General features: G+C 41.2%; 1 protein-coding gene across 1 annotated transcript in view; it reads right to left on the bottom strand.

The window, feature by feature from the left end:
* tbx21 (T-box transcription factor 21) overlaps positions 1 to 10,308 on the bottom strand; it is a 28,075-nt gene extending 17,767 nt beyond the window's left edge. The window contains exon 1 of the mRNA XM_014983917.2: positions 8,918 to 10,308. Within this exon, the coding sequence (XP_014839403.2) occupies positions 8,918 to 9,465 (548 nt within the window). The 5' untranslated portion in view covers positions 9,466 to 10,308. The remainder of the gene's footprint in view (positions 1 to 8,917) is intronic.
* Between the last annotated feature and the right edge of the window lie 14,354 nt (positions 10,309 to 24,662).

The raw sequence follows: 24,662 nt of genomic DNA on the forward strand, positions 1-24,662 counted from the left end.
TTTTTTCTTACTCTTCAAACTGAGATCAGCCTGTCCACTGCAAAAAGGATACTAATTGCAAACCGACAACTTGACACGGCTCCTGGAATGTCTGATTATTTTTAATGTTTGCATTCTTGCAAGTCAAACATTTTCATAAACATCTATATGAATTTATGTGTTCTCTATTCCTTTAAACTATTATCTCTTTATGGTTGTCACAAACATTTAGCCTCGTACAGTTGTCCCCGCTTTGCTTCGTTCTCACTGCTAAAGTTAAATATCAAAGATTACTTGAGAAAATACAAAATGTAGTTTTCATATGATGACCTCATTGCATAAGCAGCCAACTGTAGCAGCCTGTATCGTGTCAGACTTGACATCACTTAATCAGAACTCGTCTGATGACACGAAGCAGGCTAAAAAAAAAAAATTAAAAAAATCTCAAAACATTCAAGACCTGCAAACGAACCGACAACGAATGTTTCTGGTGTTACTTCTCATCTGTTTCTGAATTTCATTCAGCCCACTTTAGGCTGCCAAACACATCCTGTTATGTGATTCTGCAGAACCAGGCCTTGATGTTGATGGTGAAACTGAACTCATTTATCCAAATAGTGTGTTTGATCAGTTACTGTATTATTTAACACAGATGATGATTCCCTTGTCACATAATCCCAGGTTGGTTTTGATATAAAACATGACTTTTTTTTTTTTTTTTTTTGGATCGTCGGAAACGTCCAATAAAATGACTACAAAGTCAGAAACAAAAGAAATCTGTTAGGGAGCGACAACGTCTTCACCGAACAGCTCATCTGCTCGGTGCCATTTACTGGTAAAAGAAAACTGTTCCCTGACTGGTCCCAGTTGGGTTTTCCCAACAACACAGCGAGTCCAGTTTAACGATCAATCATAGTTGTATGAAACCCAATCATGCCAGCAGCTCTTTAGTGGCGTGCAACAGGTGAAAGAGCTCTCCTTCCACTGCGGCGTCTAATACAACTGAAAACAGAAACCCGTATGAATGGCTCAACCCACCTACAGAGTGTGAAAGTAATCTAGAAAGTGTATGAACAGTTATCGTTCTTGCTACATTGAAATTGTCAATTTACTTATAGTGAGCCTTTTATAGGAAATCAGAACTCGAGATAGGGGGAAACCATAGAAAACACAACACAGAGGGGTATTTGCATACGCGGGCGGGCTTTGGGTTTTATGTACAGAACAGAGGAGCTGAAAAACAGTGAAGACATCTGAGCAGCAGCAGAGGCAGCAGCTATTTTCAGAGTTGTGGTAGAAAAAAGAAGTACAGTCATGAGACTCCTCTCTGATGACAATATCATTAGTTTGATGGTACGTGAATTGACATTTATGTAGCCAGCGTATGCCTACATGTGGCTCCGCTAGCCTTAGTGGTAGCAGAGCTCAGACCTGCAACTGTGCAGTTCATAAACACACACACACACACACACACACACACACACACACACACACACACACACACACACACACACACACACACCCACGCACACGCACACGCACACGCACACACACACACACACACACACACACGCACACACACACACACACACACAAAATTACCATCAAATGTCTTGTATCTCTGCATAAGGACTCATAAACGTAGATTGGATCCAGACATAATAGTGTGCTGAACCAGACAGTAATACAGAGACGCTGACATTTAAAAAATAAAAAATAAATCACAATAAACTGTGTGGATGCTGGAGAAAGAGGGAAGGGAGGAGAGCTGACAGAAAGTATGGGAAACCGCAGGGGGAAGGTGAGGTTAGAGAAAGAGAGAGAGAGAGAGAAGGAAAACGGCGGAGTAAAGAGGGGGTGAGGGAGAGAATGAAGGGGGACGACTATATCCTGGGGATGAGAGAGAGGAGCTTGAGAGGAGAAGAGGCACCGGCTATTCACCGGGGAGAGGACTTTTCCACACGAGTGCATGCGCTTGATGCATCCGGACAGGAGCTCAGGTCCGGTTTTTGTCACCGTGCGTGCGCTTGATCATCTGTGACGAAAACATGCCAGTCTACAGCTGCTGCCGGACACAATCACTCCCCTAACATGTAGACAAACCCCTGTTTCTGTATTGACTGACTTTGGATGAGAGGTGAAGCAAGTCCAGTTGCCTTCATTTAACACCTGGATAAACTGCGACCAGAAACCACAGAGGATGAGTCCCTACAGCAGCGACGTGCGAAAGCACCAGTTTAGAGTCGCGTCCCGAGAGATTATAATTTTAATTTGTCCTTGATACCTTTCGGTCCTCGTGGTTGCGAGCACTTCCTGCAGATTTCCAACCGTCAGATGGGTCACAATTAAAGGTCTAAAGCCGTTAAAGTGCTTGGGGTGAACACAAGCTGACTGATGGCATCGGTGTCTTTGAGAGCAAACATTGCCTAATGAACGGGCAAAAATATCTGCCACAGGAAGTGAGGGAGCAGTGGTGCTGAAACGAGGTAAGGGATGTTCATTTTGGTGACCCAGGATTGACTTTTAGCTTCACCTTGGAGAGGGAAGTTTGAGTTCTTGGGGTTGAATCTATAGTTTTGTGCAATGCCCTGCAAAAGTATTAATATCCCTTGAAAATGTTCATATTTTGTATCCATGATAAGCACAAACATCATATGTATCTAAATATATGCATTTATATATATGTTTTTTTTAATTAAAAAATTAAAAGTGATTGTTGTAGTTTAAAATAGACCAAATCCCAAATTTGCAACAAGAAGCTCTGATTCCACTTAAATTAAACTATTATAAGAATGAAATACATATATTTAGGTTATATTACAAAAAAAAACAACAACAAGTGACTACATTACTTTATTGAGGACTAAATTTCAAATCTGCAAACAAGAAGTGCTTGTTGGGTTCAAAGTTGGACATTTGTTTTGCAAATTACTATCTCAAATAATGCACTTCTAAAGAAATCAGATTTCAAATTGTTGACAAGGAGCTCTATATCCACTCAAACCTGACTATTTTCACTAAAATATAAAAATAAATATTGATTCTTCTGGAGACGGAATACTTATTTGAAACAAAATTTGATTTTTTTTCTTTTAATAAATGTCAAGTTTTAAATGTGCTACACAGAAACAAAATAAGAATAAAAATGACTTTTGATTCGAAATCTGATTTATTTATTTATTATTATTATTATTATTAATTAATTTTTTTTTTAACCAAAAATGAAGCTAACATTGTGCATAATAAGAGACAAACATTTGCACACGGTGGCCAAGGCAGCAGCTGTTGAACTGAATTTTAAAATCAAAGTCTCCATGTTTCTTGGCCAGCCTGGGATTGTGTTGGGATTCCCCCGTACGCACCGACCCAAGAGTCTGGGTCTCTCTGCTCTGGCTGGTGCCTCCACCATCCAACCCGGGCGAAGCAGGAGGTAGAGGGTGGATGGTGGTTTCACAGCACTTGATGAGTTATTAGACATAACTGCAGCGGCGTGGCTTCAGCTATGCTCGCAGAAAACCCGTACCTGTCAGAGACACGCCTTCTCCCGTTTCATTTCAAATTGCTTCCAGATAACATTATTTTTAGAACTCTTTTGCATTTTTATTGACCTTACTGACACCAAATATAGAGAACCTCCCTCTGCGATCAACAGCAACAGTGAGGTTTGTATTAATAGGCCTGCGGCTCAAACTGCGGTGTTCTTGAACGCCCATCTATTAGAGGAGGGGTGGGGTTTTTTTTTTGCACGAAAGGAGGAAGTACTCAGCTCGGCTATGTGAAAATATTGGCACTAGATGTTTCTGCGAAAAGGCTGCAAAGGCACACATAGACAGCTGAACAGGAAATGACTGGTCATACTGTCAAAAACCTTGAAATAGTCCCGCTTCTGCTTTTGAGACAACGAGCGAGAAGATGAATAAACACGACTTCCAAACGTTCTTCCTAAATGTCGATTCATATAAAGCGTACCTCCTTATTCGATCATCTGGTAACATTTTAGCACAAATGTGGGAAAACACCTGCAGCGTTGCACACCTACTCTAGTTTACTTTAAAATGTTGATCAAATAAAACAAATTCTAACACAATTACTTGGCTCAAAAGTGATTCTTCTTCTTTTTTTTATCGAATATAACGTTTCACCTTTTGAGAACGTGGATCACGTTAGGTCAGATCTTGCTGATTAACATGTTTAAACTTGGCGACTCACTTCAGTACTGACTTGCACCTTCTATTCTTTGGAACAAACTAAATCAAAGGATTGTTTCCTTCTGCAAAGCGAGCAGACGTCAAACTGAAGTGTGTCACTGCTTGGACTCAGGGGAGCGAAGAGAGCAGATGAGCATGATTCCTCCTGTGGCAAATTTCTGCCTTATTTCCCTAAAACATGTTTGTAAAGCGAGATCTTAGTCAGTTCACTCTCCTTCCTGGAACACGCGATGCATTAGTAATTACTAATAGCATGAGCTATTAGCAAGATTAGTCAAAGCCTGATTCAGGAAACAAGTGCCAGAAACGTCACTTTTAAAAAAATGTGACTAATGATTTAATGCTTGAAAAATAAATTGTTTCTGAATCTTAGCTGAGTTCCTAAACTTTCATTGCAGTGCACTTATAGCTAAGATCTACTCAGCACTGATTTCACTTGATGCAGCAGGTTTCTGAGATAAGTGCTAACTTTTTTAATAGCCACGGGTCTCAGAATCAATTTTGTAAAAAATACTACACTTGGCTCCTAAATACTAATTTCAGGGCCTTCTTTCAGCAGCACACACACGTCTTTGAAGTTTAAAGAGCAAAAAGAAAAAAAATCTATATAATTTTCCACAAAAATTCCCCTGCAATGCAGAGAAACGCACTGCAGGGAAAACTTTTCTTTTTTTGACTCATGTCTGAATTAAACAAACAAAAAAAAAAAAAAACACCCACAGGTGTGGGATCATAAAACTGGCCAAAGCAATGATCGATGGAGAGAAGATTTCACTTTCTTCTTTCAGTTTTAGTCGCCCGCTGCAACTAGAACCAAAGCCAGAATAAAATCCTACGTTTTGGAGCCAAAGCGAATGCATTTGAAACACCGACGGACGTCGAACGACGGCGCCTTGACAGCACCCCAGCACGCCTGAACTTTGCCACAAACACACGGCACCTGAAATGGCAGCGGCTCGTGCGGTGATCTGAATTTGGCTCGCGAGAAGGGCGAATGAACTCTCCCTCGCTTTGCCACGGGGTCACGAAAAAAAAAACGCATCTATATTTCAAAGGCCAGGTGTGGTACATGAGTAAAAACTTCTGAGAGATCTTTGCACCCTGCATGTATCAGGTGAAGAAAGCAGGGGGAAAAAAAAAGAAAAAAAAAGAGAGAGAGAGGGAGAATCTCGTCTTTTACTTCCTGGACTTCAAAGGTGCCTCGGCTCCTCAGTGTGGCCATCTGAAGCCTCGCTGGCGTTTGACCCTTCCCTTCACATTTCTCTCACCCTTCCTCCTGCAGATGTTTTGATTAACATTGCAGACCCTCGGACTGCTCTCTGAAATCACAGTAAAATTACTTTGGAGGCCTGAACCCAGGATTAAAATTTGACGAGGATTTTGCCTCTGATATTGGAAAAAAAAAAAAAAAAAAAAAAAAAAAAGGTTCGGTGTCAGTGCTGCTCTGCTCAACTTCTCTAAAATCTTTTTTTTGTTGTCGTTTCTTGAGAAAATGTGCTTCTTGTTTATAGAGGGAGATAAAAGGCAAACAGCACAGTCATCGTCAGGAATTGAAATTTTCGTAATGTGAGGTCTGTGGTTTTTTTTTTTTTTTTGCACACATGAAAATTGGCTTTTTCTCACGTGTGGATTGAAAAGCCCTCTGTGGATAATGTTTGTTTTAAATCCAACTTTTTTTTATTAAAAAATAAATAAATAGCCGCTTCAAAATAAAAATGCACTTTAATTACATGACCTGGTGGACTAAAATCTTCTGACCACAGAGAGTGTTTCTGGAGAGGAAGCTGTCAAGGGGAGTCATTGTCAAATGACACACACACACACGCACACACGCATGCCGACACACACACACACACGCACACACACCTGGGTAAAAATAACAAGAAACAACAGGAAAGAAAAGCCACATCTTCACCTGAATCTTTGCATGCACGCACAAAATATGCATTGATGCAATAAAAGGAATCACCAAAATTATAACAAAATTGCCAAACCCTATTTCCATACCCCAACACCCTGCCACCCACCTCCCCTGGCACATGTTTCAGGTAGAGTTTTAAATATCGCACTGAGGCATGGTGCTCTCCATCCAGAAGCTGATGCATCATCAACTCACACTGATTCTTAACATGCAAACACACACAAACGGTTATCAATCCTGCAGCTTTTTAATGTTCTGTTAAGGAAGAGGAGAGACAGAGCAACAAACGTAGCCAAATGAAAAATAAATCGACTTTTTAAATATCTTATGAGTTCTCGCAATGTGTTGACAGTTTCCCAATAAAAAGATTGAGTGACTTTATGTGCACAAAGATCCTCAAACATACCTCGATTTAGTCTCATTGCAATTATAAAGTATGTGATAGACTATCAGTAGTGATGGACTACTGATATGATAGACTAATAAGTAGGTGGCCATCTGAATGCATCAAACTCAGCGGTTTTTGAATTTTATTTCTTGTGGAAATACCTTTTAAGCAAAGAGAAGGGGTGTTATGTCAGTGATGCTTAAATTATGCAATAATATATCAGAAAATAAAATAATATACTTCCTGTTTTTACGCTGATTAACAATAAAAAAAATGATGAAAATGTATAAATCCTACTTCTCTCATTGCCCTTCATGCTAACCCTACATCTCTAAGTGGTAGTCTGTCCCAGTCGTTCCTTTGGTTGAATGTTCGAGGGAAATATCTTTACAAACTTAGTAGAAACTGAGATTTTTTTTTTTCAGGAGCATACATGGGAATCAAGGGTTGTCTGCCAATATGCTTGAAAATCTAAAAAAAACAAACAAACAAAAAAAAAACAACGATATTTTCTCCCAGCATATTTTGAATGACATCAGAACTGCTGCAATGTCCAGCTTGAGTAGCATCGATACATTGCATTTGAATTTTAACAGAAAAAAACAAAAGAAAAACAAATCGATTTCTCTGATTAAAATATTTTTCACTTATCAGCACAACAGTTAGTTATTTTTCATTGCTTGCAAGTTTTAGAACAACTACAATACTGTTGTTTTGTTGCCTCAAATACATTTAAAAATCTGCATTTTTCAATAGAGTATACCGCTTGTTATGCATTTTTTTCTTCTCTAACAAGCGGAAAGAATACAGAGTGTTGACATCTGCTGTGCATGTGACCCATTTTCAAGTGGGATATTTTAACCACTACCTGCTTTAAGAGCCAATGGACAGTGGGAGGAGACGAAAAGACTTCAGGAAATGTTGCTCAACCCAAATGTGGGACGCTGGAATTCTTCAGATTAACCATTAAATCGGTTTATTGTTGCATTACTTTTGAGTGTGTCTGCAAGTGCATCTTCCATCCCCTTTTTCAATTGTGATGCTTAAAAAAAAAAAACTGCTTTTAAAGATTCCTCAATCTGACATCCCGCTGATCAGAAACAACTGGGACATCACAGCCCTTGGAAACATGGGGTCCAGGTGTAAGAGTGAGAGGTGATTTCAGCCAGTGCAGTATTGATTTCTTTGTTCAGGTATTGCAAATGGCACTTGTACATTTAAAAGAAGCTTTTGTTGACTTCAAAGAGGAGCCTGAACTGTGCTCCACTTCTACAGCTCTTTTTTTGCACTCAACCAGAAAGCAAAGACACAAGCAAAGAAGGTCAAAGGGGACTATTCTGCAGGAAGAGCTGCAAGACCTTAATTGCTCTTTGTTTTGTCTAAAAAAAAAAAGCTTTTTTTAATCCTTTGCATGAAATTTATTTTACCCCCCCCCCCCAAAAAAAAAACAACAACAAACAAACAAACAAACAAACAAGCAAACAAACAAACAAACAAAAAACAAAAGAGGCCTCTGCAGATATGCCTAGAATATCACTGTGCTGTCATGGTGACATGGATTTGTTTTTTCAAAAAAATTTTATGCACAGATCTGAGCCATGAGAAACCTTTGGCCTGAAACCTTCTGTCAAACACAAGTGTCGCGTATTAGAGAATTAATCCCCATCGACGTGGTTGCATCTTAATGCTCGGTGACCTGCAGAGAAGCCCGCCAGCGTCTCTCTCTCTCTACCTCTCTCTCTCTGTTTTTCTTTCTCCTCTGCCCTGCAACTAAAACATTTCTTCTTCTTTTTTCTCCCCAGTGTTTATCACAACTTTGGCATCAGCTTTAACATTTTAACTCACCGCAGTAGTGGCGGTTTCATTATTATTAGGCTTTTCTTCTGTCTCGGATGTGCTCATCGATGACTGAGCAGCAATGTTTGATTTTTCTTTCTTTTCCTTTTTTTTTTTTTTTTTTTTTTTTTTTTTACAAATGGCTTAACTTCTTTAGAAGAGGTAACACGAGCAATTATAAAGCTAATTTAAATCATTTTCTCTTGCACAAAAGCATTTTTCACCCTTAAAAATAAAACCTCAAAAATGTTCAGTGGCAAAGAAAAAGTATTTGACTTGCACTGATGCTCCTAAGAGTTAGCAAAGCTGTGAAAGTTGGTTTATGTCTGGCCTGAATTTGGCACAGATCAAAACTGGAAATCTTTGTTAATTATAAGCGATCAATCTCAAAAAGTAACACTTAAAAAAAAAAAATACAAAAAGTTTGCAACAGTTCTAACACCTGACCAGTGATGGTATTTCCGTCTGCACGGCTCTGAACAGATAAAACCTCCAACGTGAAGTCGTAAAGTGCAAAATGTGTAATTTCCTCCACATGTTTCTTTGCATAAACTTTCATAAGTGCGCAGTGGTTGTGAGACCTACCTGCCCTGCTTGGTGATTATCATCTCGGTCTGGAACTTGTGAAACTTGGCCCACAGCGGGTAGTTATTTAGCAGAACCTGGGTCTTCCCGCACACCTGCAGCCCAGGTAAAGGGTAGAGAGGCCGCTGGTAGCCGTGCTGGAAGCCCGCCGGGTAGTTCTCCGCAGAGGGGGAGTACACCGGGTCTTTACCTCCAGTGGGGAAACCCTCTCCCGCCGCGGGGACGTATCCCTGCCCGGCGCCGCTCCTCTGCGGAGAGCGCACGCCGCCGTAGGGGCAGCCGCTCAGGGTCTGCGCGTAAAACCTGCCGGGCTGCGCCCCGTAACCCCCCACTGTCTGCTCCGTGTGGTAGGGCAGGGTGAGAGGGTCCTGGCCGCCCTGAACCGAGTCCGGATAGTAGAAGCGGGCGTCCTGGATGCCCATCTTAAACTCGGTTAGATCCTTGCCGCCGCGGTGGAGGTGGCTGCTGATGTCGACGCTCTTTCCGAGAGTTTGCGCTTCAGTCCCATTCAACATGCTGAGGTAGAGGCTGCCACCTATGCCGCCCATTTGCAGCGTCGCTCCCCGAGTGTGTCAAAAGTCATAAGCTTAACTCAGACTGCCAGTAAAAAGGAAGAGAGAAAAAAAAGAAAGAAGAAAAACAACAACAAAAGCAGCAGAGTCTGGACTGTTTTATCCTCACCTAGGAGAGAAAGCGCTCTGATATGCGGCACATTTAAACTTGTCCGCCGCTCAGAGGTGAAAACATCTCTGACACGCTCCGTTCACACCAAACTTTAGCTTTTTTCTTTTTTTTTCTTTTTACTATTACAAGAGTGGGTGAGTGTCTTTTATTTGACTCCAACAGTGACTCAAACACATGCTCCACTTTTTAACCTGTGACATACATATATTAAGTGGTCATGTTTTGGAGGAGTGTCAGGAGTGCGCAGAGAGGACGCGATAGGCTCCAGATATGAAAGAGCCACCCCCTCCTCTTCATTATAATACATACACACTCACTGGCACACACACACACACACACTATGATGGACTCGAACACCTCAAGAAAATGTTTCTAATTAATCTAAACACAACAGGCATTTAAAATTGCGCAACACCCACTTTGCGCAATTCGATTAAATGCATTTTGCACTCTGAACTTATCTCCAACTCAGTTCGTGCGCTCCTACGAGACATCTGCGCGTTTTAATAATTATAATCGTCGTCCTTTTTGACGGCAGCCATCCTCTCTCTAATTGTTAATTCGTTGAAAACTGGGATTTATTGTAATCTGACTGAATGCCTGGGTTACACAAACAATAATCGCCCACTCTCTTTCAGTTACCTTTTTGTCTTTTTTGTGGCCGTGTTCCTCTCCTTCTTAGTTTTTCCTCTCCATAAACCAGTCGACAGGTTGAATCATCACTGAATCAGAAAATTTGATTTTCGCTTTCCATTTGACTTCCGATGCACCTGAAGAAGAAGAAGAAAAAGCTCTTTTATTTCTTTATTACCATTATTACTATTAAACCATTGATAATGACATCGGTTATATTGTTCTGTAAATTTGCGCAAGAAATAATGGATTTCACTGGAAAATAAGAAAACTGAGTTAAAAAAAAATCTCAAATGTTTCCGAAAGGACATTCTTGTCTATTTCTTGCTTTAGTTTTATTTATTATTTTAAAACAAATAAATAATATTACAAACAGTATAATTAAAATCGTTGAGGTATTTAAAAATAACCTGAGATTTCTGAAGGATTTGTCAAGACCTCATGGAAAACTTTTAACAGTTGAATCTTTTGAAATATTACAGTAAATACCAGAATCAGAAAATCCACGATGAAGCCTGGATATGGTCATTTTCAAACATTCCTGACAGTTTTTCATAATAATGTTCATTTCTGGACAAATCAACGCTTTTGAAATTAGAAAAATTTATTTATTTATTTATTTTTTTCTCAATTGTAACTAATCACATACAGACACAACTCGGTGAATTATACCACTAAAAAGTTGAGTTATTTTATCCATTCAGTTTAAAAAGTGAAACTAACAAAGCAATTTATTTAAAGTTTCATTTGTGTTAATTTTATTTACTTATTTATTACAGTAGATGAAAATCCAGCTCTTGCCGTCATTTGGCCTTCACAATACGGAGGAAGTTTAATGACTGATATTTTCCATCAGTGTAGCTGTGTCCAGTTATAATAATGGAAAATTTAGTGGAAGGTAAAAGGTACCCAAGCAACAGGGGCAATCGTAATCCCCGAGAGGAATGTGAAGCAGAACACATTCAGTCTTGGGGAGAACAAAGTTTGAACAGCAGCTGGAATCAGAGCTTCAGAAGCCACAAAGGAATCCAGGTCATCGTCTGCAAGTGTTGCGCTTCTTGAAGCCACACCTGAGAAATGTCTGGGCTTAAGAAGAAAAAGAACTGGACTTTTGCTCCTATTTCCAAACTCTTCTTTTCAAATGACAGCAAAGTTTTCCTATTTTTTTTTGTGGACATCTAGTTTGTAGGAAGTGTGCAGAGTTGCCTCAGGTCTAATGTGAAGTTTGAACAGTCAGATGTCTGCCAGGAAATTTCACAGCACATCATGATTCCTTCTACGGAAAAGCATTAAGCCCACTCTGTGAGTAATGACGGCATATTATGAGTTTCACTGTTTGAATAGATGTTCTGATTTAATCAGATGCACCTGCTCCGTCGTGGCAAAAAAAGGTAAAGAGCGCCTTTTATATTCTGGGGCTTGATCTTTGCTCGCCGGCTGAGAATCTGTTGTTTTTACTCTTGAGGTTAACTTTAAACAGTTTTAGAGCCTGGTGAAACCCAGACCATTTACGACTGACAGAGGGTGTGTATTCTTTTTTTTTGACCATGACTGTGTGATCTGGCCGAAACAGAAAGTGGTTTGGCTCTTGATGCAGTAATAAGCTGTGCTGCTCTAGACTTTGTTCTGAGTTGACTGCAGCTTGGACAGAGGATCTGCTTCATAAACACAGATGAAACAGATAACCCTGGGGTATTAGCAACTGCATGTGTTGGACTGCACACACAATCATGGGCAACCTCCCCCCCCCTCACCCCACTCTCACCTCCAGAGCAGGTATGACACACTCAAACCCCCTCGACACTGTCACGGCCCTGATCCCACTTCCTGCGTCTCTCCTAGCAAGGTGAGCTCACAAGGGCGCCCGCTGAAGTCATCAGAGTTGACACGGGTGGCGAGGGGGCCACGGTGTGAGCGACACGGTCGCTGCCACGGCCAGCCAGGCGTGTCCACCAACCCCCTCCACCCCCCGTCCTGGGGCTGGAGTCACCACTTCCTCTGCTCCGCTCTCCCTGCTTCCGGTTCGAGGCCTCAGGCAGTCACCTCGTTCAGCTGAAATCAGCTTTCATTTTGTGTCAGGAGCAGGTCAGCTGCTTCTGACTGTGTTTTGGTGTCTTTTAATCTTGAGAATTTTGGTCATTATCTTCTGAAGCAAAAAAGCTGCAGCTGGTGGGCTGTTTTGTAATGAGTGTAGCACGGAGGCACGGTGAGTCGGTGAGCAGGAGTTATAAATACTTTCTCGCTCATCCTCAGTGCTGGAAACTGAACACTCACGTAAAGGGTTATGAGATGCAACAGAATGCAGTAAAAGTTAGTGTTGCTGGCTTCTGAGTGGCTTCGACAGGCTATATACAGGGTTATCATCACATGTCCTAATGTCTTCATTAACACGACCCCTTGAGTGCGGCTCCATTAAAATCGAGGGCATGTTGCAACTCTGTAAAATTTTGCATGAAAACATTAGCTTCCACAAAAGTCTCCATACCACGTGAACCACAAACCACATTGTATTTTATTGGCATTTTATGTGAAAGACCAACACCGAGTAGAACATGCTGACAAAGTGGATGGAAAAGGACACATGTATGTATTTATCCCCCTTTACCCTGACACCCATTAAATAGAATCAGTTGCAAACATCTGCCTTGAGGTGTGATCAAAGTAGAAAACAAATATACTGCTCAAAAAAATAAAGGGAACATTTCACTTTAATTTTGTGTGTGGCTCCAAATCCAGGCCTCCATTGGTTAATAAATTTGATTTCCATTGATGATTTTTGTGTGATTTTGTTGTCAGCACATTCAACTTTGTACAGAACAAAGTATTCAATGAGAATATTTCATTCATTCAGATCTAGGATGTGTTATTTGAGTGTTCCCTTTATTTTCTTGAGCAGTGTATATTGTAAAGTTCTTTCCTAACCCTAATGACATGTATTGAAGTTTATGGTTGTAACATGACATCGGGGTGTGAATATGTTAGAAATGCCATCATATTATATTCTGAAACATTTGGTTGAATAACGTTTTGAAGCATTGAGGCTTTTCTTGAAATGACCTTGGACAGTTCTGAGAAACTTTAAAAGTTTTTACTTTGGGTCTTTGCAACATTTTAGCCGATATACTTAAACAGTCCTGGTCATTTGGGTGGACTCGATTTCTGTTTCTGTTTTGTAAACCTGCTTATCCTGACCTGTGGATCTTCTGGAGTTGAACTGGACTTTTGTTTTGAAACCACTTGCTTTTCCGATGGTCACAGTCTAAGAAATAATCCTGTAAATGTACAGTCAAATATTGGCAGCTATAGACACCAGAAGTTTACAGTAAATGCACAGTAGCTGTACCGTCATTAATCCTGACAGTAGATTACCTTTGGGCTTTTCCAGCAGTGTCCCTCAGACCTCATCCCTCTTGCCTCTTCAGATCAGCGCGAACCTCAACGTTATCTATCCCAGAAGTCCTTGAAAGGCACTGAAATCATTTAACCCTGAAATTAGGTAAAGGGTAAATTTTCAAGTTGACACCACCTAGTTTACTGCATGTTCCTGCTGAATCTGCACTGGGAGGACCTTCTGACCCCCATCGGAAACCCGAGGAGGCAAACATGACCACAATGTTCACTATGTTAACAGCATAGCTATTTGTCATTGCCGTCAACCTCGTTTTAATAAAATTTTCACAAGCAATCAACCCTAGCAGCACAATAATATTGAGAGTTGAGTTGCTATGTTATTGTCTTGGTCAACATCTCTGTTTGAAGTCAACTGACTTCTGAGTGCCTAACCCCTCAGCCTTAAATATCCGTTTTCCGACATCGCAGCGAGGTGGGTGGGCATGGTGGACCTGTCACAGAGCGACAAATCAAAACCCGTCTACCGGTCAAGCAGTGGCGTTCATTTCACTGGAGAACCAGTTTGGCGCTTGCTGCAGCCAGAGATAATGAAAACTGGGATGTTGTCATCACATAGAGACATGCACAGCAGATTTCTCACAAGAGGGAATATTTTGGCAACGATTACTTTAGTGCTTTGATGACAGTAACATTTAGGCGACGATACATCATCCTCAACAAAAGGCTGATGTATATGGTTGCGTCCAGAATGGCAGCAACCATATAACTACTTAAGACTAGTAGTAGTACAAACAGCATAATGAAGACCAAAGAACATGCAGGTCAGAGATACATTTGTGGAGAAAGTCAAAGTAGGGTGGGGTTAGAAACAATACAGTTATAGCTCTGTTCAGTTCATCAATTGGAAATGGAAAGAGTGGCACAACTGAGATGACTGTCCACCTAAGGTTAATGGCAACCAACACAGTGATTAATTTAAAAATTAATTAAAACATTTATTTAAAATAATTACAGTCCATTACAACAAGTTTTAGGGTGTATGCACACTAGAAAATCTTTTGGCTCGGTTGTTTCATCCAGACCAAAAGTGGACTTTTTCTTTAGTTCATTGTGCTTATTTGCAAGCGGTTTATAATTTATAAAAGCAAAGCAGGTGAAGATCATTGCTCCCATTGGACAGAAACAATGAAAACAGGACAGGTCACACACCCGAAAAGAAAACAAACATGGAAACATGGAAATTGCAGTGGCATTTTTAATGTCGAGAACAGCTCTTACAACGCAGGTTTTGCAATGTGATATTAATTTTGGAACGGTGCCATAACATGCGTGCTCCGAGCTGAATGAGATGAGATGCTCTGGGTGCCCTTACTACCCACAACATGCTGGCAGCAGCATTACTAAACATAAAATGACATATCAGGTACAATTTCAGTGCAGTCACTGCATGCAGTAGTAGCTTTAGCAGGACTGCAGGGCTCATTTTTACCATAGTGCCCTGCAGCGGTGGCTTGTGAAGCCCAAAGCAACATATATTTCCTGTAGTTAGTTTGCTGTATCTCTGTATTCACACCAGAACCGAATCTCACCACCTTAAAAAGTGGGACTCAGGCTGGTTGTTTGGTCCGGACCAGGGGTCGTTAAAGAGGAATTAGATGCAGGTTTGAGGGGGAGACCTCTGACAGTCACCATGCAGATTGTAAACAGATTGTTTTGGTTGGATCCAAGACTCAGACACAGCCTGAAAAAACATCTTCCTGTCTGAGGCAGGCTCATAATTAGCATAGCATATGTTTATTCAAATCTGTGAATGGGTGCGAAAGGGGGCTCAGGGAGGCACCGCCCACAGAGACTGCGAAAGCAGAGGGTGGTGGAAATAAGTGGGCAAGGAGCAAATGGAAAGATCTTGTGAGTTTTCAACACAGAGTGAAATTGGAAAAAGATAACACTTAGAGCTCGGTGGAATTTGCACCCAATAGCTTATAAACTCTTGGTGAAGTGCAAATGTATTCCTCAGCAACCCAGAAACAAACAAGTTGCCACTTCCTTGCCCTATAACTAACCAGTAATCAATGCTGGGTGGGTTTCTGTCCTGCCAGACATCCTCAGCCATCGAGGGGAACACCAAGCCAGCAGCTGTACTCTCCGGGCTCAAATGACAATCCAGCAAAACGAGCTTCAAGCAGCGATGTTGACGGGTGCTTATTGTTAATCTGAAATGTCTGGATCAGTTGCTGAATTATTGGGTCTGTTAGACATTCAGTGGTTAAAAAAAGTAATGTATTTGTTTAAGGTTTTGCAATAGTTCTGATTGCACTAACTACAGAAAATATACAAATTAGAAAAACAACTTAGGTATTTTGATAAATTACGATAGGATGAGGTGGCTTTTTGATGGAATCAAAATTAGTGTACTTCGCAAAACTTCAATAGAAACACTTTTCTCCCATCACACAGTCATGTGATCGACAACCGAACGTTACTACTGGTGGAAAAGACAAAGACGACGACAGGAAGCGGTAGGAGATTGATGGTGCTTTTTTTTTTTTTTTTTTAATGGCAAATCAGCTACTTCTGTGATCACTTTTACAAAACCGTCAGTACAGATTTTGGTCTCAACTGTAATTTCTAATTTTAGCTAAAATTCTGATTGTATTTGCTTTAAGTAGTAGTTTCACTAAATATATTTACAATATTGTGATGTATTTACAATGTAAAATATCTTAAGTTGTGATATTGCAGTAATAATTTACATGTTTTACTTAAACTAAGGAAAATTTTAATATCATGGAAAAGTTTATTTATTTCACTGAAACTCGTTACACAGAGTGAAATGTTTCATGCATTTATTACTGTTTAATCTGAAGAATATAGTTCAAAGTTAATATAAAATTTAAATGTATTTTCTCATAAATCTTACTTCAGATCAACAAAAATATTTTTAACAGAAATATTATCTTTTGCAACAGATAGGGGGGGGGGTGAAATGGCTGTTGGCATCTTTCAGAAATAGGTTGGGCGACCTGCATTACTGGAAAGTTGAGTGTAGGAAAAAAAACTGATTAAAAACAACAAACTGTGATTGAAAAAAAGTGCACAGGCAGCAGGGATGTTTGCAGCCTTAAGAGGATAGTGAAACAAAGTCCATTTATAAAGATTCATGAAGTGTGGACCATCAGCTGCTTCAAGGATTACTACACCTTCTGATCCAGGACAGGTGCTGCAACGATCGCATTCCTGACGTGAAACCACCCCATCATTTAACTGGCCAGACAACAAAACTGTTGCTCAGTGGTCAAAAACCTTCTTTTCAGATGAGAGAAACCTATCATTTTGTTTTGAAAGCAAGAGACAAACGAAGATGTCACAATGTGATTTGAGGCACACAGGGAAGTTTCAGTGAGTGATGATTTCACCATCTTCTCCCTGAGAGCTTTTTTTTTTTTTTTTTTTTTTACTCATTTCAATTTTCGACCATTACTAGAAGTCTAGATATATATTGAAAAGGTGTCCTTTAAAGCATAAACTTGTTTTTTCAGACATTAACAAATATTTTAAAAAGAAATGGAAAAAGGTAAGCTCAGTCTCAGCCCCTCTTGATTACTGACGCCAGGTCTTAATTTACATCTTTCTGTCTTTCTTCGTTCTCTCCGATTAGTTCTGGTTGGAAATCACGATTAACAGGTCAAACAGGCAAACTGCGGCGGTACGCCTCCTCACCCAGTGCAGATCGGGGCTGGGAGACAGAAACAGCCTGGGCAGCCTGTAATCCTGCTAGAAATCCACTTAAGCATGTGGAGCTTTGTTCTCCTAGGTGACCTTTGGAGGAAAACCTCCGAGGTGACGTCACGTCCCCGGCGGAGAACACGGACATCTCCATTGACACATGTCGCGGTGTGACTTCTTCAGACACTTACCACATCTACCAAGTGCTGGTTGGAGATGAGGGAGGAGGTGTAGGGTGTTGTGTTATGTGTGAGTAATGGGACAGTTGGCACTCTGTGCTTGACCTCTCAACTTCAACTGACCCCTGTGAAGACACAAAAGGTCATCTGTAAACGTATGAAGTCGCGTCTTAGTCGTAGCGTCACTGACGAACTTCTCAATGGTTTTCAACAGTCCATATAATTTGAAGTATGGCAGCCGGATTAGTGTTTGACATCAGCGATCTTTGTGTTATAAATGCATCTCATGTGATGATTGTGTCTGAAAAGATCTTTGTGACTCACAAGAAGGGGCATCAGCTTGCCAGTTATGTTGTTCTGAATTACTATGTCAGTCTCATAAGAAAAATATTTACACTTTGACTAAATCGGTGGTGTCCCTTTCCGGCCTGGGGGAGCGGGGGCATATTCTGGATATTTTTAGATAATTCCTTGGTTAAAATGACTTGATCTAAATCAGTAGGTCATTAGCGAGCCTCTACAGAACCTAATTACATGCTGTGGACCCTATTCACCCATTTGAATTATTTGTTTTGGAACAGAGACCGATCTAAATTCACTCAACACCCACTTCATTTGGCACATCTTGTTAGTATTTGTTGGACCTGCATTTGCCTTCAGAACTGGCTTAATTCTTTGTGGCGTGGCTTCAACAAGGATTCAGAAACATTCCTAACAGATTTTGACCTGTGGTGACGCAGCAGCATCGCACACTTGTTGCATATCTGCCGGCTGCACATCTGTAATGCAAATCTCGGGTTCCACCACATCCAAAGGTTCCACATTGGAGCGAGATCTGATGACTGCAGAATCCATGTTGGTACGTTCCAGAAACCAGATCGAGAGGATCTGTGCTTTGAGACAGGTTGCATTATCCTGCCAGTTTAACCAAACTGTGAAACTTCCAGCTCTGTGGTTCATAGATGGTGCAACATTCTTTTTCAGGGAATGGTTTACTTGTGTTATATTTGTGCCAAATGTATTCTCCGTTTTCGTGGCCGTATAATTCAGTTTTAGACTTATCCATTCAGAAATGATCTGTGAAGTCCTGGTCTTTGCTTACATTCTTTCTGACAAACTTCATGCTTTTCTTACAGAGCTAAGCTTTACTCCTCCAATGAAAGCTTAATTTGTAGAGTCTCTCTCTGAATCTACACACCTGCAATTTCAAATTCAACAGTAAAAATACTGTTGCAGATGCAGATTTTTGGAGACCTATTTATTTATGATCTTGAAATCTGCTCTTGAGGTGAACTTAAGACAGTCAGACCTGACTTGTGGAAACAAACATGACCACCGTGCATCAAGAGCACAAACGGCCCCATTTTTGTGTGGTATGAAGGTCAAAAGCCAGTGTGAACTTTCTGGCTTTTTGGAGGCTGTTGATTGGATTTCTGACATCGTACTTTGACATCCTGGAGGTAGCCATCAGAAGATAGCACACGGTCATTCTCAAGTAGGCGGACGTTTGAAGCAACGCACGGTTTTTACCACACCCGACGGTGCTTGCTATAAGCAGAGTTGCAGAAGTCTTACTGGCCTGATGTTGGAACATACGAATACCAATATAGGACAGTAACACATGCCCCATTAAGGTCCCAGTCGCCTAAGACAGACCATCTCAAGGGAAGACTGTTGCACTTTGTGCCAAGCATTCGAGAAACCATGACACTCTACACTACACTCTAGACACATGCATTGGACTTAGTACAACACCCCATGACATCCAGCACTGTAGCTTAACAACTGTCATCAGCTGCACTAGGGGTTCATTGTCCCATGCAAAGGCAGCCGTAGGTTTTGGACCGAATACAAATGGTGTCACATCATGCTCAGAGGGTGAATCTTTGTTGCATGATCACAGATAATCGTTGTATGTCAGTAAATTGGCACCGATCCTATCAATGTTGCGCAAAACCATAGAATATGGCTGTATATACATTATGACAAGGATACAATGGCATCCTGAATTCATAAGAACACAACTCTGGGATGGTCTTTCAAACACAAACACAACTCTTGTTCACAGATACCATTTCTTCTAAGAAATAGCACTCCCTTGTTGCAAAGGCATACAAAATTTGTGATGTCCAATCTAAACATCCTTTATTATGTCTGCTTCATGCTCATGTTTCCCTGATTTCAAACAGTTTTGACTTGGAAAGAATCTTTGCTGTGTGCGTATATCCTGTCCCATGTGAGCCACTGAAGCTTTTAACTATTTCACACTGGTTTTAGGTGTCTTCCACTTGCCTAATCACTCAGTTGGGGCAGATTTGGACACGTTTCACACTCCTTCAATTTCATACAGTTGGATTTAGCTCAACTCTAAGTTGGAAAACCTTTTACACTCCCTAACAAAAATTGTAAACATATTTTCTTCAAGTCGACTGGAGTCTACTTTTGCCTTAATGTTGCGTTTGGAGCAGGAACACTGGTAAACACCTGAGAGGATCTCACAAACACAAATATACAGCACATGTATTATATTGTAAAACATATTTATATTACCCATATCAACTGTTCCCAGGTAATCTCAATTTCACTGACTCTGCTGGCATCAACTACCTCGACCCCGGTTGACTTTGGTCAGACACTTTGAAAGGGGTATATGTTTATGCAGTAATTTACATTTCCTTGTACATCCATCCATCCATCCATCCATCCATCCATCCATCCATCCATCCATCCATCCATCCATCCATCCATCCATCCATCCATCCATCCATCCATCCATCCATCCATCCATCCATCCATCCATCCATCCATCCATCCATCATCTTCTGCCTCATACGGGGTCAGGTTGCAGGGCCAGAAGCCTAAGCAGAGAAGCCCTGACATCCCTCTCCCCAGCCATATGGGCCAGCTCCTCCGGGGGAATCCCAAAACGTTCCCATGCCTGTGGGACCCGCACCTCACCAGGGAAGCATCCAGAAGAGACCCCAAGCAACTGCCTGCATCACCTTATCTGGATCCTCTCAGTGTGGAGGGACAGCGGCTCTATTTTCTGGATGACTGAGATAGACTAACCCTGAAATTCAGTCAATCTGCCACACCAATCTGCCTAACGATCTCTCGCTACAATTTTGCCTCATTTATGAGCAAGAAAACTTATTATTGTGAACTTTTCATCCATGATTTAATTTACAGCACCACTTAAAGGATGGTAATGTCTAAAGGGATAAAAAAGGCATTGTGTAAAGGAAGTAAAGGTGGTTTAAAACTTTTATAAAAGACATTAGGTTCATGTTAAGTTGAGCAACTGAGGGCTCCAGACTCTTTGGAGGCAAAAACACTGCCAGCTTTATGTTACTCAGACAGACAGCCCAGCACACAGACATGATAAAATAGGGCAGCTGTGCATTTCCTCACATTCTTCGCGCCTGCTTCATGATCACATTCACCTCAGAAAACCAATGCTAGGCTTCCCTAACCCTTTTCCTTCCCTCATCCAGACTCTGCAAACTCAGCCACTACATTAAGAAATCATCACTAAAAGCTACGCTCACTGCACTGGATGCTACTGTACAAGTCAGGTGGTTCTGAGATCAGCTACTGACTGAAAAATGCGAATTAAAAACCGAGCACATGAAAATACTTCAGAGAGTGAAGTCATGTTTTCCCACCAAGCCTAATTGATAAAACCCATCTGGTTATAGTTGTGTGGTTTAGGTTTTAGTCGCAAATGGCTTCTGACCTTTCTACAGTATGTTGTAACATGAGCGACCAGGAGAGAACGATTTTGATTTTCAACAAGGTGAATCTCTACATCTTTGGCTCAAAAATAAACTTGAACCAAAGATGGCTCAAATTTACTGTGTGTGTGTGTGTGGTTTGCCAGTAATAAAGCATTTGAGCCACATCCATGCAGTAAAAGATAGTGATTAAACTTGTTTCAGTGTCGGAAAACTAAGTCGTTTTTGATGTTTTGATTTCACTTCACTCAGTCGTGGCACAAAACACATCGGTTTATAAAAAGATTAATAAACTTAACACAGCGTGTGCTTGCCCGGTTAAACTGATGAAGCTATTTAGGACACGCACAAATTTTCCTTCAGCTCATTTCCGTTTATCCAGAGTGTCAGTTGTACATCAGCTGCCTCGGTGGACATGCTCTCCTTCAAATGTCCAATTACGAAGCCATAAATCCTCCTGAAAGAAGAGTCAGGTGCTGTCAACTCGGTGGACTTTCCATGGGTCTGTGTCACCTCTCCACACAAATGTACAGAGTGTTTATTTTACAATTAAATCAGCCATTATAGATTGTCCGGGAATGTGAAGCATCATTGGAAAATGTTGCTTCACTGTTGCCACTGAAGGGGCGAGCGGCAATGCTTTTTTAACCTTTGCAGCAGCTTTGCATGACTTTCAAACGAACGTGGCCCTGAGAGGCTTCAGAGAGGTAGACAGCCAGATGTCTTCTATAGCCCACATTACAGATTTAATTTGTTTTTGCTTTCTTATTGAACATAAAGTTGAAGCAAATAATGACCCTCAACATGTGACATACTATATCTTCTCATCAGTTCATTGTTTTATGCACAGAACTATAATTATTCAAACAGACTTTTTAACTGAGAAACTTTAGACTGATTTAATAATTAGTTGCAACTTTAGTTATTAATGACTGTGTTGCATAACTGATGCGGTATTATTTAATGACGCAAAACCTTGATTGGTTTTGAATTCTTGACTTATTACATGTCTATATGCATTTTTATGGACCATACATGACTCTTTTTAATACCCTGTGTAAAAAAAGTTCCCCCTTATGAAGTTTTATTTGATAATAAAACCGTAGTAGTAACTCCCCCGTCCGTCCATCATTCTCCATTTATCCGGGACCAGAAGCATAAGCAGGGAGACTCAAACTTTCCTCTGCCCAGCCACTTCTTCTGGCAGATTTTAGAGTCACAGACTTGCTGTTTATGTTTAGGTGCAGCAGGTAAAACAAAATGTCTTCAACATAGCACACACACACACACACACACACACGCACGCACGCACGCACACACACAAAAACAAACAAACAAAAAAACTTCTGGCCCATCTTGAAACTTTTGTAAAAATAATAATAAAAAAAAAATAATAATCACTGCCTGAAAAGGTGTAGCTGAAGATCACTTTTGAAGGGAATCTGATCTGAGCTCTGTTTTAAAATAAACCTGCCTTCTTGCTCCTTAACATCATGCACTCTCGATGCTGGCGGCTCTGATATTACAATCACTGTAATGAAGCCGCAATTGATTGAATGATTGGCAGCCGGAGACATGTGTGCTGAATGACCTGAGCCGCATGAACGCGGTGACGGACACGGCGGTCTGAAGGCGGGGGACGTGAAGCCGCGGAAAGTGCAGCAGGGCTTAAAGATGGAGGCTAGCTTCTATTTGTTTCACCCGCTCCCGGGCTTGCGCTGGCATTTTGTACGGCGTGTGTGATGTGTGTGTGTGTGTACGTGACGGTGGTCTGAATGGCAGCAGGCAGAGCGGCGCTGCTAGGGGTGGTCAAACACAACAAGTGAAGGAGGACGAGGGTACAGATGTGTGTGTGTGTGTGTGTGTTTAGCTGGACACGGTGGCTTTAAGCGGCGTTTCCACTGACAACGGCTTGCCAACCAGAGGTCTTGCCTGCCACTGCCACCACCTAAACCCTATGATTCATCTGGCCCTATCAGTCCAGTGCTATCTGTATCAATCATTAAAAATCATTTATTTTTAGTGGGATGTGGCCTCTCGCCCTCCTCCCTGCCCTCTTGCCCCGCTGTGGGGTCCCTCTGCCTCACAGCCCCTCATTAATGAGTGTCAATCTGGAGGGCTGTGGCACTTTTACTGCAAACACCTCCCCTGACAAACGCAGGGCTGCAGTCAACATGAATCATGCAAATGGATGCCAGCGAAAGTGACAGCCATGCAATCTACCATCAGATCCCTCACTTGTTTTCCTTCTAATCCCTTGCAAGTGTCTGTTAAAAAGAAACATCTGTGAGTTACCCTTTTGGGTATTTATTTTTTTTTTTTTTTTGTCAAACACATCTGAAAGGAATGTTACTTCTTGAGATATTCTTTCCCATTTTGCCAAATTAATATTTCAGAACAATGTAAGTTTTTTAGGATTCATTTTTCCTCTTGCTTCTACGTCTTTATCCAACTTAAATTCATATTTCATAGATTTTATATTACCATGAAACCACAATTCTTGTTAATCTCGATCATTCTTCTTTAAAAAGCATTAAAAATACAGACTTTTGTACCTGGCTGCAACGCTGTGAGAACGTGTTTTACTTCCTTCAACTTTCTTTGCCTCTGTTGCCCGTCTTCCCATCTTCTTTTTCTGCCGATTTTACGTCAGACTGTGAATAAAGGTACCTAATGTCACAAAGAAAGTTCGATCTGAAACATTTAAGGGCAACAAAAAGCCAAAAACATGATAAACATGTAAACAGGCAAGTGCTTTTTGCACCGCCGCACAAAAAGATTTAGTTTTTCTCGTCTCCAGATGGATATATAGTCCAGATGTTTACGTCAGAAATCAGAAATATCTCATTAACGCCTTTGCATGACCCCTGCTATAGAAGTTCATGTTTCACAGCGTTGTTGTATTGATCACATTGATATGCACAATTAGCCTATGGGGTCAATGTCAGGTCACTTTTTAGGTCATAACCCCTCCCTTCCCCCAGCATTCAGTTTGCTTGGCCTGACATGACTTTTTAAAGGCTGCTGTTCCATGTAATGCCATAATGGTTTAAGCATTCGCAGCAGTTAGTTGTGACAGCATCGCGGAGCTGGCTTTCTGTCTCTGGTGTTGTTATAAATGAATTTGCTTCTGTGTATGTATCTGTGCTGCGTGTTCCTTTGATTCTCAGGACACTGGCATATTCTAGTAACCGGGCGGACGTCAGAGGTCTATTCTAGATGCCTGCTGCAACAGCCGGCCAGCAACAGCAGCAGCGGCGAGGAGGAAGGAATGCTGTCTGTCAGGAGGCCTGGGCAGAGCGAACGCTGATCCGAGGAAGCGGAGATGGCGGCTCTCCTGTTTCGCGGGTTGTGGAAGAGAACGAGAGAGGGGAAAGCGGGGCAGGGGAGCGGGAGAGGGGGTGGGGTTGGGGTAAAGTTTGGATGGAGGGAGGTGGG

The sequence above is a fragment of the Poecilia mexicana genome, unplaced genomic scaffold (genome assembly GCF_051168715.1).
Source record: "Poecilia mexicana isolate PSO_F unplaced genomic scaffold, ASM5116871v1 scaffold_19, whole genome shotgun sequence".
Classification (NCBI taxonomy): Eukaryota; Metazoa; Chordata; class Actinopteri; order Cyprinodontiformes; family Poeciliidae; genus Poecilia; species Poecilia mexicana.